Here is a 17,552-nt window from a genome sequence, read left to right on the forward strand (position 1 = left end):
TTTCATTAACAAGGCACTTTCACCCACAGAAATGCCCCTCACTTGACGTTTTGTTTTGATTTTTGCACCGTTCTCTGTGAACTATAGAGACTGTTGTGTGTGAAAATCCCAGGGGATCAGCAGTTTCTGAGATACTCAAACCACCCAGTCTGGCACCAACAATCATTCCACGGTCAAAGTCACTTACATCACATTTCTTCCCCATTCTGCTATTTGGTCGGAACAACTGAACCTCTTGACTGTGTCTGCATGCTTTGATGCATCGAGTTACTGCCACATGATTGGCTGATTAGATAGTTGCATTAATGAGCAGGTGCACAGGTGTACCTCATAACCTGGCCACTAAGCATTTGTAAAAGTAGAGCAAAAAAGAGCATTATACATCTTACTGCAATTTATAGTCTTCTTGAATATAGCAAGGTACAAAACAATACATTTCACAACCTAAGTCGGGACAATAAACCTGACCTTATTCTGATTTAGACTTGTTTGTCACAAACAGATGGAAACATACAGTGAAACATGCACTGGGTTGCGTTAACAACCAATACAACCTAATGATATGCTGGGGGCAGCCCAAAAATGATGCCTCACATTCCTGTGCCAACATAGTATGGTCACATTGTCCAGACGTGTGTTTAACTGTGGCCATTGGTGCTCCACACAGGCTACATTTATCATATTTTGCCTGATCAGCTCTGTTACTCAGAAGGGGGAAGAGTTGGTAACTCCAGTTCCCAGACTTGGTAATACCAGTTCTGGCACCGCCTTTCTAAGCTTTCCAGCATCTGCCAGATTTTGCTTTGATCGCACATCTCCTCCTACCTTCCCCACCCCTCTCCCGATGCCTGGTTGAGTGTTAGTAGTGGAATTTGAACCCAGAGATCCATCACTAGGTATCTGCCTGTGAGGGAGCCTATCCATCTCACTTTATCCAACCAGGGACATCAACCCATTATTAACAATAATGATTAAGTAATAATAACAATTATTATAGATTGAACTATTTCCTGTGGTAATATTAAAATGCTCAGCATTAAAGTCTAGATGTTGGAAGAAATATATAAACTGTATGAACTTACCTAGCTTTAACTCTCCTGTTAATTGAGTTATTAACAGGTTTGAATGTTATTTTTCTTCTGGTGTATGGTTGAAGGACAATTTATAAATCAGGTTCACAATGTGACTATGTGGAGTGGGAGTAGAGAACTGTGCAAAAGTCTTAGGCACATATATATAGCTAGGGTACCAATGGCTTTTGCACAGTACTGTACTAATTTTATGTATTGCCTTGTACCACTGTCACAAAAAACACAGATTTCATGACATATGTGAGCGATGATAAATCTGATTCTGATGTGAGTCTCTATTGTAGACTCAAGACTGCGAAGGGGGCAGAGAGAGGGGAATCTTGGTTGGGAAAAGGGGAAGGGAGAGAGAAACACCAGACAGACACTCTGTAATGATCAATAAACCAATTGCTTGGAATCAAATGACCTGGCCTGGTGTCTCAAGGCTGGGCGTGTCTGAACACATGCCACCCCCCTCCCCAGTGCCTGGCACTCCTTCTCTGCCACCTGTCCTACACCCCTCCCATGGCACACCACCCTTGTCATTCTCAACATCTTTTGCTCCCACCAGATTTATAAATTTGCTCTCTCTTCCATGTTTACAAATACAGTACTGTGCAAAAGTCTGAGGCACCCCAGCTGTGTGTATGTGCGTCTGAGATATTTGAACAGAGAGTAATTCATTCTGAACCCATCCTGTTCAGTAGAATCCCATCAAATCAGTGAGTGCAGTTTGAGGGAAGTCCTCTCTGTGTGTGGGAAATGGTTTGTAAATGGGATTGGTTTGCTAATGCAGCCCAGGTGTGGAGAGGTATTTCCCAACACCAGGATCCTGTTCCTGGGCTGCGAGGCTGCGGGAGGGACTTACCGTTGAGCCAGTAATGTTCAGAGAGGTCAGTGCGAATGTAGTTTTGGCTGAGAGGCGGTCCCAGAGAGCGAGTGAATGCCGTGTCTCTGCCGTGGAAGTCCGATGCTGTTCCAGCATACAGGTATTCATCTAGAAGCAGACAGCAGGGGAACACAAATCAGTATGTGAATCGGATGGATTGTTAAAAATTTACTTTGACAGGATGCGGAGCCGGGCTGGAAAGTGGCAGATAGAGCTCATTCATAGAAAAATGCGAAGCGATTCAACTTGGAAGGTCAAAATTAATGACAGAATTCTTAGCAATGTGAAGGAACAGAGGGTCCTCAGGGTCCATGTCCATAGATCTCTCAGAGTTGCCACGCATGTTGACAGGGTGGTTCAGAAGTTGTATGGTGTGTTGGCCTTCAGTAGTCAGAGGATTGTGTTTAAGAACCACAAGGTAATGTGTAGCCCTATAAAACTCTGTTTAGACCATGCTTGGAGGATTGTGTTTAGTTCTGGTTGCCTTATGAAAGGAAACATGTGGAAGCTTTAGAGAGAATGCAAAGGAAATTTACTGGATACAGCCTGGATTGGAAGAATGTCTTATGAGGAAAGGTTGAGTGAGCAAGTGCTTTTCTCTTTGGAGTGAAGGAGAATGAGAGATCACTTGATAGAGGTGTACAAGATGAGAAGAGGCACTGATAGAGTGGAAAGTCAGTACCTTTTTCCCCAGGGGTGGAAATGGCTAATAAGGAAGGGCATAATTTTAGGGAGCATAATAACATGCACAGTAGGGCTGATGTTGAAGTTAGAAGATTGCTAAATGCATATTTAAGCATTTGAGCAAGATATTAGAGGTTCATTTTATTATCAAAGTATACAACTCTGAAATTTTTCTTCTCCAGATAGCCAAGAAAACAAGAAAGAATGGGAGCTCAATCATCAATCCCCAAATCTCCTCTCCCTGAACCAAAAAAAAAAGAGCAAAAATGGAACAGGCACATCAACCCCAAATCCTCCCAACCACCCCCCCCCCCCCCCACACACACACACACACACAAAGAGAGAAAATCAGGCAAAAAACAGAATATCAAAATCTGTAAGAATGAAAAAAGAAGATAGTCCAAATCCATATCCAAAATGCAGAAGAACTGGGTAATATTCCCCAGGCCCAGTGGCAGGTCTTTTCATCTCTGTAGCAGAGCGATCCCACCAGTGATAAAAAGGCAGGCGCCTTCTGCATTCTCCTTGATGCTTCAATCTCGGTTTTTGCTTTAATCAGCAAAAAATGGAAACTTTAATGGCTGAAATGGAGATGGACATTGGCTCGCACCCAGTCCCGCAGTCTTCCATAAGGTTTGCTCACACTGCCTCTGCCTCGCGAAATCCTCCGAGACTGAGACAATCTCCAAACTGCAAATCACAGCCTCCAACACTTCCAGAATCACATTCAAGATGAAAAACAAACGTAAAAGACATAAAATAAATAGTGTTTATGGTTTCATGATCTATCCAGAAGATGTCGACCAAAGGAGTATTGCTTGCAGGTGCCATCTTGACCAGAAGTCCATAACATAAAGAACAACATGATCTCAATGTGTATGAAACAGACTGTTGTGGTGCTACGTGACATACGGAAGCCAATGCTGGACAATATCAAAGCAAAACGAGGGAAGACTTGAAGCTGCAGAAATGTAGTTTTTGAGAAGAATGATGAAAATATCTTGGAAGGGCAGAGTGACAAATGAGGAACTGTTGCCAAGAGCCAGAATGAGAAGAGAGTTGATAATATCAGTCAGGAAACAGCAGCTGAAATTTTTGGGGCATGTACTGAGGAAAGAGAAGCTCGAACATCTTGCAGTGACAGGAAAAACTGATGGTAGAAAAAATCGTGGTCGACAGCGCGTGGCATTCATGGGTTATATCGAGGGATGGACAGGCAAAGGCTTTGAAGAGCTTATTAGAATTTCTCAGATTAAAGACAGATGGAAGACCATGATTGCCACGTCATACAACATGCACATAATGATGATGATGATGATAATAATAATTTTAAAGTAATTGTAGGAAAGTATAGGGGGGATGTCAGAGGTAGGTTTTCTACACAGAGAGTGGTGAGTGTGTGGAATGCACTGCAGGGGTGATAGTATTGTACGGGAGGTGTGCTCTCTGCTTGGGTAAGGCACAACTATTCATTAGAGTTCCCACTGCACTGCACACCCTACATTTCTTGCTCATGCTGGGATACCCATTCTTCATATTAATGTGCATTAAAATATTTCCAAATGTTTTCGCTCAAAATGACGATAAAGAAAATCCATTTGCAAACTGAAGAAACGTTCCATTTGGGTATATTTTCAGAGCAAATATCGAAGTGTTATTTCATAGGATGTATAGTTTTACAAGGAGTAAATCGTAGTAATGACGGTATGAATTATACCTAACAGGCTGTACATGAAGTGTATAATGTTGCGAGGGTTAGATAATGAACCATTTCTTGTCACAAGCCAAGAGGCAGAAATTCAGTACAGCACATGCAGAGACCTTCAGCCCATCCGGTTCTTGCTAACCCTGATGCAACACCCCCGCATCCCCCAACCCTCGAATTTAAAGCAATTGGGAAAAGGGTGAAAGGGGAGATGGGGGTAAACCCTCCCTTCAGAGGCTGGTGATGTCTAAAAGGATGTGGAGCAGAGAACCTCGTCCCATTTGAACAGTACCTGAATCTGCACTGGCCCTGCAGGACTATAGACCCAGTGCTGGAAGGGGTCACAGAGCAACCCAGCCCAGGCACAGGCCCTTCAGCCCAATCAGTGCGTGCTGACCACGGTGCCCACCCAGCAAGTCCCAATTTCCTACATTTGGCCCATGTCCCACTAAGTCCTACACATGTACCAGTCCAAGTGCTTCTTACATGATACTACTGTATCTGCCTCAAAAACCTCCTCTGGGAGATCATTCCATATACTCACCACCCTCTGGGTGAAAAGTTGTCTCTCAGGTCCCTTTTAAATCTTTCCTCTCTCACCCTAAAACTATGCCCCGTAGATTCATACTCCCCTATCCTGGGGTAAAGGTTGTCCACATTATCAAATGTTCAAGTATCGAAGGACCATAGGACTATAAGATTTAGGAGCAGAATTAGGCCATTTGGCCCATCATGTCTGCTCTGCCATTTCATCACGACTAATTTTCCACAGCTGTCACTACATCCTCCTATATTCTAGTCCTCTTTAAATTAATGCTAACATTTCATTTGCTTTCCTCAGCACAGACTCAACCTGCAAATTAATATTCAGGGATTCCTGCACAAAGACTCCCAAATCCCTCTGCACTGCAGTTTTTTAGTAACATAGAGAACCTACAGCACAATACAGGCCCTTCGGCCCACAAAGTTGTGCCAGACATGTCCCTACCTTAGAAATTACTAAGGCTACCCATAGCCCTCTGTTTTTCTAAGCTCCATGTACCTATCCAAAAGTCTCTCAAAAAACCCTATCGTATCCGCCTCCACCACCTTTGCTGGCAGCCCATTCCATGCACTCACCACTCCCTGAGTAAAAAACTCACCCCTGACATCTCCTCTGTACCTACTCCCCAGCACCTTAAACCTGTGTCCTCTTGTGGCAACCATTTCAGCCCTGGGAAAAAGCCTCTGACTATCCACACGATCAGTGCCTCTCATCATCTTGTACACCTCTATCAGGTCACCTCTCATCCTCCTTCACTCCAAGGAGAAAAAGCCGAGTTCACTCATTCTCATAAGGCATGCTCCCCAATCCGGGCAACATCCTTGTAAATCTCCCCTGCACCCTTTCAGATCCTTCCTGTAGTGAGGCGACCAGAACTGAGAGCACTCCAAGTATTGTATTTTGTATTTTCTGTTCTTTCTATTTAAAAACTAGTCAACTATTTCATTTCTTCTATCAAAGTGCATGACCATACACTTCACAACAATGTATTCTATCTGCCATTTCTTTGCAGATTCTCATAATCTGTTAAGGCCTTCTGTAGCCTCTCTTCCTCTCCAAAACTACCTGCCACTCCACTTATCTTCATGCTGTCTGCAAACTTTGCAGCAAAGCCATCAATTCCATCATCCAAATCAACGACAAATAATGTAAAAATAATTGGTCGCATCACAGGCCCCTGAGGGACACCACTAGTCACCGACAACCAAACAGAAAAGGCTCCCGTTATTCCCACTCTATGCCTCCTGCCAATCAACTGCTTCTTTATCCATGCTAGTATCTTTCCTGTCATATCATGGGCTCATGTGTGGCTCTTTGTTAAAGACCTTCTGAAAATCCAAGTACACAAGATCAACTGGTTCTTCGTTGTCTATCCTGCTTGTTATTTCTTCAAAGCATTCTAACAGATTTGTCAGGCAAGATTTTCTTGAGGAAACCATGCTGACTATGGCCTATTTTATCATGTGCCTCTAAATACCCTGAGATGTCTAATATCTTCCCAACCACTGCGGCCAGACTAACTGGCCTATAGCTTCCTTTCTCCAGCCTCGCTCCCATTTTGAAGAGTGGAGTGATATTTGCAATTTTCCGGTCTTCCAGAACCATTCCAGAATCTAGTGATTCTTGAAAGATTATTAATAATGCCTCAGTGATCTCTTCAGCCACCTCTTTCAGAACCACGGGATGTATACCATCTGATCCAGGTCACTTATGTACCTTCAGATCTTTCAGGTTCCCAAAAAACCTTCTGTCTAGTTAAGGAAACATCACACACTTCATGACCCCTGACACCTGGACCTTTCACAATACTGCTAATGTCTTCCACAGTGAAGACTTACGCAAAATACTTATTCAGTTTGTCTGCCATCTCTTTCTCCCCCATTACTACCTCTCCAGCATAGTTTTCCAGCGGTCAGGAATATACTCTCATCTCTCTTCTACATGTCATGTATCTGAAGAAACTTCTGGTATCCTCTTTCATATTATCGGCTAGCTTACTTTCATATTTCATCTTTACCTTCTTTTGAACTTTTTAAGTTGCCTTCTGTTGGTTTTTAAAAGCTTCCCAGTCCTCTAACTTCTCACTAATTCCTGTTCTATTATATGCCCTCTCTTTGGCTTTTATGTTGGCTTTGACTTCTCTTGTAGTGTCATCTTGCATTTAGCATATTTCTTCCTCTTTGAGGGATGTATATATCCTGTGCCCTCTAAATTGCTTCCAGAAATTCCAGCCATTGCTGATCTGCTGTCACCCCTGCCAGTGTTCTTTTCCAATCAATTCTGGCCAAGTCCTCTCTCATGCCTCTGTAATTCCCTTTACTCCACTGTCATACCGATACATCTGACTTTAGCTTCTCCTTCTCAAATTTCAGGGTTAATTCAATCACATTATGATCACTTTCCCCTAAGGGTTCCTTTACCTTAAGCTCTCTGATCAATTCCGGTTCATTGCACAACACCCAATCCAGAATAGCTGATCCCCTCGTGGGCTCAACCATGAGCTGCTCTAAAAACCCATCTCGTAGACTCTCTAGAAACTCCCCCTCTTGGAATCCAGCACCAACCTGATTTTCCCAGTCTCTCTGCATATTGAAATCCTCCATGATTATTGTAACATTGCCCTTTTGGCATGCATTTTCTACCCCCTTTCATAATTTGTTGGCCACATCCTTACCACTGTTTGTGGGTCTATATACAACTCCCATCAGGGTCTTTTTACCCCTGCAGTTCCTTAGCTCCATCCACAATGATTCATCACCCTTCGACCTTATGCCCTCTCTTTCTAATGATTTGATTTCATTTTTTACCAACAAAACATCTGCCTTCCTGTCTGTCCTTTCAATACATCGTTGTATCGTTGGACATTGAGCTCCCAGCTACAATCTTCTTTTAATCATGATTCAGTGATGCCAACAACATCATACCTGCCAATCTGAAACTGCTGCAAGTTACTTTATTCCGTATACTGTGCGCATTCAAATACAACACTTTCAGTCCTGTATTCACCCTTTTCGATTTTGTCTGCCTTTTACATTGCAGCTCATCCTGTTAACTGCAATTTTGCCCTGTCAGTGGCTTCTCCTCACTACACATTGCCCCTGTTTGTAAACCAGCTACCTCGTCTTCAGCACTATCATCGGCCTTTCCTACGATACTTCTTGCATTGAAATATACACAGCTCAGGAAACTAGTTGCACCATGCTCAACTTTTTGATTCCTAACTTTGTCTGAGGTCCTACCAACATCTGTCTCTACAACCTCTCCACGAACTGTTCTGGCACTCTGGTTCCCATCCCCCTGCCACCCTGGTTTAAACCCCTCGTGCAGCATCAACAAACCTTCTCGCTGGGATATTCGTCCCCCTCCAGCTCAGGCGCAAACCGTCCCTTCTGTTCTGGTTTTATAATCTTATCATTTGAAACATTTCTAAAAGTTCACTCAGTGTCATTAGTATTGATGTAGGATCTTGATCCAAAACCTCAGCAATTCCTTCACTCCCATAGATGCTGCTCGACCTGCTCTGTTCCTGCAGCAGATTGTTGGTCGCTCCTGTGGCTGTCTTGCAAAGCTATCAGTCAGATACCAACGTCACTGATGTCGAGAGAGAGCATAATTACGACATAATTACTCAGTGTTTACTGACAGATAGGCAGTGAGCCAAGCTCATCCTCCTCTACTTGTTCTCAAGCCCCACTCTCTCCCTCTCTGTCCACCGCACAGCTTAACTTGTCAAGAGAAACTCACACTTAGCAGCAGGAATTTTAAAAATGGATCAAACCTTCTGATGCCCAGGATATGTGACATGCTCGGGATTGTAAAGGTAACTTTGTTTGTCCCTCTCTCTCAGCCCTCTGACTCAAGTGTCCGGGCTGGGAAATGTACTCCACTGGCTGCCTTCTATGGCAGGAGACGACACCCAGGCAAGTTACTAATTGCTGCTGTTTTGTGCAGTCCTGTCCGGGCGCTGAGCCGTTTGTCTGTTGTTCAACACTCCCTCGGGCCTGGCCTTCAATGCTAAGTTAGCCCCTAATGTCTGTGGGGTGCACCACGTCAAAGTACACCACGGTGACACACAGTACCTACACTCAAACCCAACTCTCCCTTCCTAGAATCATAGAACAGTGAATCAAGAAATACATTAAAATACCTAATTACTTTGGAAAACTTTTAAAACTGGGTTTTCCCATGATTGAGTGGGGTGAGTGTGACATTTCAGGAATAAGATTCACTTTCAACCTTGTATGTGGAATGGCATCGACAGTGTTCCATGAATTCCTGCCCCAGGTTTATGATCGTCAATCGCGCTGAGGGATGGAAGGCGTGTGGTTACATTAATGAACAAGCCAGAAGTGCTACCAAAGGTCAAATCTGTCTCAAGGATCGAGGTTTGGTGTTGTTTTACTTCGGAAAGACTAAATAGGTGAGAGGGAGAGAGGGAGAAAAAAGGGGAGGAAGAGGAGACAGGACAAGGAGGGAGAGGGCAATAAAAGAGAGCAAGTGAGAGAGAGAGTGGGAGGAGAGAGAGAGGGATAGATAAAAGGGGAGAGAGGAGAGAGAGAAGAGAGAGGGAAAGAGGGAGGGAGGGAGAGAGGGAGGGAGGGAGAGAGGGAGAGAGAGAGGGAGGGAGAGAGGGAGGGAGAGAGCAGGAGGGAGAGAGAGAGGGAGGGAGAGGGAGAGAGAAAGAGAGAGGAAGAAAGAAGGGAAGGGAGAGGAGAGAGTGAAAAGGGAGAGAGGGCAGAAGGAGAGGGAGGGGAATGAGAGGGAGAGGGAAGGGGAGAGGGAGAGAAAGAGAAAGTGGGAGTTATCACCAGGGAGACAGAGATGCTGCCCTACCGGTGATGTTGCTGTAGCCTCTGATAACTAAGTTTATCAATGGGATGAGAGTGTTTTTGTGGCTTGTACCGCCCTCAAATGAAGACCACAAGGAAACATTGCTGCGATCATTTGAAAAAGTGCGGTCCTTGGAACGGGCGGTTGTGATGATTACCCCAAAGGCTGGTGCACAATTGACAGCAGAGCTGTGTCTGAAACCTGTGTTGGTGAACACTGAGGATGGATTCAGTGGCAGGTCAGTTCCCAGCAGATATCCACCGAAGGCCCAGCTGCTGGAGAGGATGGAGTGAAGTCACATGGTGATCACTATTGATATATTCAGATAATTTCACAGCAGAGGCTTTTGCACGGATTTCCAACTGAACAGTGTTGATCGCTCTGAACTACCACTGCTCTGCACAGGTCCAGTAATTTTGCCATTACCTATTTTCAGTCTCAGAGATCGGTATCAAGACTGTGTTAATGTAATATTTAAATCCAAATGTCAGGCATGGCATAAAGCCTGCTAGAAGTGAAAGCAAATCCCTGATTTTTTTCTGCTGTCTGCTTGCATTAAACTTTGGGGAGGTGTACGATGCTGAACTACTGCTCTGGTGAAGTTTTATTTTCACTCTTGCAGTCACTTTCCCTACAACATGTTATTAAAGCTATATGTAGAGTTCTGGCATTTTCTTCAGCTGGATCCGACCAGAATCATGGTTCGGCAGAGATTTGCTTATTTCAGCTGTAAAGTGGATGGAATGCTGCTGAAGCAGTTAATCCTGGCAGAAATAGCAGCAAATATCATGTTTCCTGATACTTTATAGGGTTAGACTGCTGTCGGGCATGGGGGCAGGGGTACAGTCTGCAGTAACACGATAGGACATAGGGGTTAAAGACCATGCCCAGATCTAAGCTCACCCAATCAGACACATCAAATGCAAGTCTTTCTCTCTGCTTCCTTTCGCACAAATAATTTTAACCATCTCCACTCGAGATGGAAAAAGTTGACTCACTCTGGCAGAACGGAGGTAGAACTTACACAGAACAGGAAGAATCTATTTGGCCCACGATACCAGTACTGAAAATGATGACAAATTAAACTAGGCTGTACGTGATACAATCCCTACTATTAGTAATCACTGCTACTCGTCTTGTTATTACCATCGGGGAGGAGGCACAGGAGCATGAAGATCCACACGCAACAATTCATTAACGGTTTCTTCCTCTCCCTCATCAGATTCCTGAATGGTGCACAAACCACGACCTCGCTATTCCTTCACTGCGCTATTTATTTATTTTGTAACTTATCGTTGTTACAGCCTCGGCTCTCAGGAAGCAATACGAAGGAGTCAGACCACAACAGGGATTACAAACAAAAGACGTTTATTAAATCTCGATTAAGGTAAAGGGAAAAGAGGTGATGTGTGGTGTAGTAGTGCCGGCTGCAAATTGGGAGAGAGAGAGAGAGTGGGAGTGCGAGTGGGAACGGCCTTGTTTTTAAGAGGTCCCCGTCAGGTCCCAGCAATGGAAGGGTAATAGCAGGTGTCCCAGGGAACAGCAACACAGGTTAAAGAGGAAACATAGGCCAGGGAATGTACAGGACATAACAATAGTAATATTATACTTCTGTAATTTACCGCCGCCAGAAAACAACAAATCTCACACCATATATTGTACTGTGCAGAAGTCTAAAGCACATGTAGCTAGGGAGCCTAGGAAGTTTGCACGGTACTGTAGTAATTTTACGTATTGCACTGTACTGCTGCCACAATAAAAAATTCATGACATAAGTGAGTGATAAACCCGATTCTGATCTGGGTCTCCATTGTGGACTGAGAGTGGGAAGGGGGCAGGGAGAGGGGAATCATGGTTGGGAAACGGGGAGGGAGCAGGGAATCTTGAACTTTTCCTTGATTTACTTATTTTTTATTTATTTGACAATAGAGCGCAGAATAAGCCCTTCTGGCCCTTTGAGCAGCACCACCCAGTATCTACCCGACAACCCCGATTTAACCCTACCTTAATCACGGGGTAATTCACAATGACCAATTAGCCTACCCGGTCTTGTCTTTGGACTGTGGGAGGAAACCAGAGGACCTGGAGCAAAAGGGGCGGCACACTAACATTGTGGTTAGCACAATGATTCACAGAACCAGCGACCAGCGTTTATTTCCCACCAACACCTGTAAGGATTTTGTACGTTCTCCCTGTGACCGTATGAGTTTCCTCTCGGTCCTCTGGTTTCCTCACACATCCCAAAGACGTACCAGTCGGTAGGCTAATTGGTCATTGTAAATTGTCCCATTATTTGGCTAGGATTAGATGGGGACATTGTTGGGTGGCAAGGCTCGAGGGGTCAGAAGTGCCTATTCCATGCAGTATCTCAATAAATAACAATTAGGAAGAAGGTATCTCTTTGTAAGATAGTCGGTGACTCTTTTCCTTCCAAAGCTGGAGAAAGAAACCAAGATCTTAAGTAACATTTGGTTCTCATTAATGGCGGAGATCGTTCTCCCCAAGACATGCCAATGGGGGCGATATGATTTCTTACCTGTTAGCACTGAGGTAAAAGGTTGCAGAGGGTCAAAGGGACATTTCAGTCTCCCAGACTCAAGACTGTGTGAATCCAGCTGAAACACAGGCTCCTGATAAAAATAAAGATTACTTCTCAGAAACCTGTCTGGAATGAATGAATCTCTTTGTATTAAGCATGCACCAACTGTGTAAAATATCAGCCTAATGCGATGAAAAATCTCTTTGAAGGCAGATGATGGATGATGTTCATTCCATTTTCTGCCTTACCTTGCCATGCACCAGTTATAACAACAGCTAAAGTTACTTACCTCTGCCTGGGCTCCCATCTCGATAAAGGCGCACATTGGGTGGAAAGCCCCAGTCCCGCAGGTATACACATGGGTCTTGTTGTAATTATGAAGGACTCGGATGAAATTTGCACAGTCCCTCTGTTGGAGAAAGAGAAAACATCATCAGCGCAGGAGGGGCAGGAACAGGTCCACAACAGCTCGTGCCTGGCTCCATCCAGCCCCATACCTACAGAATGCTCCTTCAAAGTTCAAAGTAAAATTATCATCAAGTATAAATATGTCACCATATACAACCGTGAGATTCTTTTTTCCGCAGGCATTCACAGTAAATACAAAGAAATAACAATAAAGGAAAATAATTATAAATAAATATACAATAAATATCGAGAACATGAGATGAAGAGTCCTTGAAAGTGAGAACCTATGATAGGATGAGTGACATTGAGTGAAATTATCCTCTTGGGTTTAAAAGACGGGTAGTTGAGGGATAATAACCGCTGATGAAGCTGGTGGCATGAGTTCTGAAAGTGAGTCCATCAGTTGTGGGAACAGTTCAGTGATGGGGTGAGTGAAGTTGTCCTCTCTGGTTCAAGAGCCTGATGCTTGAGGGGTAATGACTACTCCCGAATCTGTGTGATCTACAAGGTCAAGTTACCCTCTCAGTCAACGTGCATCAGCAACTGTACTCTTCTTGAGTGGAATTATCCCCTCGGGTTCAAGGGCCTGATAGTTGAGAGTTTATTTGTCACATGTGCATTGAAAGATACAGATTATACTGTTTGTGTTGGGCAACATGCAAATATCACCTCGCTTCCCCCACTGACATAGTATGTCCACAACTCATTAACTGTAACTGTACTTATTTTTGTGGTGTGTGGGAGGAAACCAGAGCACCTGGAGGAAACCCACATGGTCATGTGGAGAATGGACAAACTCTTTACAGGCAGCCGTGGGAATCAAACCCCAATCTTACTGCAGCTGCTGTGAAGTGTTGCGCTAACCACTATTGTTATGTTTTATATTTTCAAAATATTTAAACCAACTGCAATAAAAAGACAGAAGCCCAGGAGAACTGGTCTTAGTTTAGTTTTTACTTTAGCGAATTGCACTCATATGATGTGGCGGCATAACGTTGTATGGCGTTTACATACTTCTACATATAACCCGAAACAAATTATTTAAACAAACACAGATGCATGATCAAACAATATATTTGCAAGATTACTTAAATACTACTGAAATATTAAATACACCACTGCTACATTATCATGCAGCCCACATTTCAAATTGTTTTTTTAAAAACTTACATTGAGGTAAAAGTTAAAAAATAAGAATTTGAAATTTGAATTGAAGCAGAAAACTGCAATTGCAATACCATCATGTACCACAGGGAAAAGAAGGGTCTAACAGCAAGGGTCTGCACTGCGCGGTAAACACTTGAAACCACTGTTTATATTGCAAGTACACACTTGTATTTATATATTTATGCTGTCTGTAAGAAGCTTGTACATCCTTCCCATGACGAGAACCTCTGGGCTTCTTCCAGGCGCTCCAATTTCGTCCCACCTTCCAAACCAAAAACTTTCTGGTTAGAGTCAGCAAGCTGTGGGCTGCGTTGGAGACAGAGGAATGGCGCCACTCGGACTGTGCAAAAACTAAGCATTTCACTGTATGCGTCAATGTTCTGATGTTCTGTGTATGTGACAAATAAAGGTGATCTTCTAATCTTCCTGTTGAATATTGGAGAAAGTTTGAGGGGCCGTTCCGCCCCATTTGCTTTTCTGGTTGCCCCATTACAGGAAGGGTACAGAGGCTTTAGTGAGGGTGCAGGACAGGCTTACCAAGACGCTGCCTGGATTGGAGAGTATCAGCTATGGGAAGTGATTGGACACATCTGAGATGTTTTCTCTGGAGTTTTGAATGCTGAAGGAAAACCTGATAGAAATGTATAAAATCATGAGAGACCTAGAGAGGATTTGGGTGGTGGGTGGAGATACATCTCTACTAAAGGAGGTGTAAGCTCCTTCCTTCCACTAGCCAGCAGGTCACCCTTGGGCAAGGTGCAGCACCCACAGCCCCCCACCGATCAAGGTCATGTGAAGCCATGGGAGCAGGTGGTGGATGGTCATATGAGCAGCCAATGTGTATCACAAATCCTGGTTGTGTGATCACTGACGCCAGGCAGACAATCTCTGAAGAGTATTGATAATGGCTGGGTTCACCTGTCTTGTAAAGACTCTGTTCAGATGAAGGCAATGGCAAACCACTTCTGTAGAAAAATTTGCCAAGAACAGTCATGGTCAAGACCATAATCACCTATGTCATGGGACACAGCACATAACGATGATAATGGTGGTGGATAGATAGTGTAGACAGTTAGCCCTTTTCCATAGGGAAAATTTAGATACTAGAGGCCAGAACTCTAAGGTGAAAGGAGGGAAATTGAAAGGAGATTCTTGGGACAAGTTTTGTCAACAGAGAGTGGTGGGTGCCTGAAACACTCTGCCGGGGGGGGGGGTGGGTGGTGGTGGAAGCAGATATGATAAAGGTGTTTAACAGACAGACAGACAGGAACAGGCAGGGAACGGAGACGACATTCAGGCAGATATGACTTGACATCACAGACAGCATGGACGTCCTGGGCCGAATGGTCTGTTGCTATGCTCTACCATTCTGTGTTCTCTTTCTTATGATCTAACCCAAGAACCAGGTTAATCAACTGAGATTTCCGTCGGCAGCAGAGACGAGTGATCAAAGCAAATCACTCGGTAGACTTACTGATCCATAAAGGGAGGCCCTCGTTAGGCTGTTGTTTCCAGTAAGAAAAAATGGATAAGATCACAGGCAAAATGAGAAAACATGAAAAAAAGTTGTTCAATTGTCAGTGAGAAAATTGCCGGACTTTCAGACAAGTTTCCAGAATGGATGACATTGGTAATAGGGTTCGATGTGGATTAAACCACGGTTTACATTTGTTGTTCTTTTTCCGCAAACTGCTTGAACTGTAGTTTAAATCTTCATTAGTACTGAAAGCCACAGAATTCCGACTATTGAATTTTTATCTTCCTTTCTGCTCTCGTCGAGGAATCCAGGCAGAATCAGTTCAATCTAAGGATTGTTGGCAAAGAAAGGAAAATTTCTGTGTCTGCACATTTAATAAATAACTTCTGTTAATTCTCTAATTTTATTCTTCAATCTTTCTGGCATAATTAAAAAGCTGATCCTAAGGCCAAGAATTGTTAATGATGCCAAAACTCCACAAGAAAAGGAAGGGGGCCTAAGTAATTATGGTTTGGTTTAAGTACAGATGGTACCTTTGTCTTAAATTTATTGTTTAATAGGTTCGGCTTTTAACAGAGCACAAACAAACGTTTATTTATTAAGCACGACTAAAATCCAGAACAGAAAAAGGAAACTGCTATTGAAACCAACATTGCTTTGCCTCAATGTTAACTTCAGAGTGAAGGACAATGCATCCATGGAGTATTTGACTTAATTAGCTTAAACAAAGATGAATTATTGTCATTATTAAAAATGTGATGACAGAACAGTCCTCGAGGCTGAAGTGTTGAAATCCACCAACTAAGCCCCCCTTACACATTATTCTTCAATAAAACCTCGACTCTGGCTTCAGAGCTGTGCCCTCTGACCCCGTGTCAACAGGGAACCAGACTGAAACTGCCAGAAAACGTGTTTCATTAATGTGACCTTTGGCACTGAGCACCAAGAGGCTGCATTCATCATCTCGGGTACTCTGTCATCCTTTCTCAACGGGGTCCTGAAGCTGGGGGAAGAAGGGGGTCCTGAGAAATCTTTAACTTACAGTACCTCCTTTTGCCAAAGTTAATGTTCATTTTCATCTCCATTTTATACAAGCTCCAATTGTTCGTTACATCCCAGATACATTCCTTCATGCAGAAATTCCTACACCCATCCTTCTCAGGAAATACAGCCAGAGGTAAAATACACGCACCCACAATTTTGTGCTTAGTGCTTATCTGAGCCTTTTCGTGTGACCAGATCCAAATTGCCAGTGGGGTTCAGTTAATGATAGAGAAAGTACTTTTCATGTTTCTTTTTCTAGGTTATTTTAGAAACATTTTTTAAATTAATTTAAGACAAACCAGAGGTCCATGAGCCATTCGTCATTGGAGGATTAGAGGCGGGGAGAGTGATCAACTTTAAATTTCTCAGTGTTATCATTTTGGAGGACCTGTTACATAGGACATAAAACATAGAATAGTACAACACAGGAACAGGCCATGCAGCCCACAGTCTTATGCCAAACCCACTAAAAAATAAATCAAAAACACTCAAACACTTACCTCTCCTACCTACACCACATCCCTATCCCTCCATCCTCCTTACATCCTTGTGCCTATCCTAACATCCCTTAAAAGTCTTTAATGTAGTTGTGTCTGTCACCATACCAGGCAGCACATTCCAGGCATCCACCACTCTGTGAGCAAAAAACTTACCCCTCATATCCCCCTTGAACTGATCGCCTCTCATCTTCAAAACATGCCCTCTGGTATTAGGCATTTCAACCCCGGGAAACAGATACTCTCTGTCCACTCTACCTGGGACTCTCATAATCTTATAAACCTCCTGTCAGATCTCCAATCAGGCTCCACTGCTCCAGAGAAAACATCCCAAGTTTATCCAGCTTCTTGTTATAGCACGTGCCCTCTAATCCAGGCAGCATCCTGGTAAATCTCTTCAGCACCCTCTCCAAAGCCTTGGCATCCTTCTTATAGTGGGGCGGCCAGAACTGTATGCAATACTCCAGATGCGGCCCAACTAGTGTTTTATGAAGACTTTTACTGAAGTAAATTGTGGTAAACTATCGCTGCAAACAATGAAGAGGTGAGGGAAGACGAAGCGGGTTCGAGGGATGAGCCGTGCTGGTGCGTTGCAAAATCGATGCAGATGGAGTGAGCGATTCAAAGAGGAAGAGTTTCGACACCCGTCCAACTAACCCAGGTGTGAAGCTGGATGGCTCCAAGTGCTGAGCCGATCT

At 43.7% G+C, this 17,552-nt stretch overlaps 1 protein-coding gene and 1 long non-coding RNA gene across 3 annotated transcripts in view; one reads left to right on the plus strand and one right to left on the minus strand.

Annotated features, from left to right (window-relative positions):
• sema3d (sema domain, immunoglobulin domain (Ig), short basic domain, secreted, (semaphorin) 3D) overlaps positions 1-17,552 on the minus strand; it is a 276,802-nt gene that overhangs the window by 81,066 nt on the left and 178,184 nt on the right. For both annotated transcript variants that reach the window (XM_059987393.1, XM_059987392.1), the window contains exons 5-7: positions 12,551-12,670; positions 12,259-12,352; positions 1,939-2,067 (exon numbers count right to left, since the gene is read on the minus strand). In XM_059987393.1, the coding sequence (XP_059843376.1) occupies positions 1,939-2,067; positions 12,259-12,352; positions 12,551-12,670 (343 nt within the window). The remainder of the gene's footprint in view (positions 1-1,938; positions 2,068-12,258; positions 12,353-12,550; positions 12,671-17,552) is intronic.
• Positions 8,168-16,268, plus strand: LOC132403744 (uncharacterized). The gene is made up of 3 exons (XR_009515335.1): positions 8,168-8,712; positions 11,027-11,109; positions 14,079-16,268. It is a non-coding gene; the product is annotated as an uncharacterized LOC132403744 (long non-coding RNA).

This window comes from Hypanus sabinus, chromosome 13 (assembly GCF_030144855.1).
Source record: "Hypanus sabinus isolate sHypSab1 chromosome 13, sHypSab1.hap1, whole genome shotgun sequence".
NCBI classification, from domain to species: Eukaryota; Metazoa; Chordata; class Chondrichthyes; order Myliobatiformes; family Dasyatidae; genus Hypanus; species Hypanus sabinus.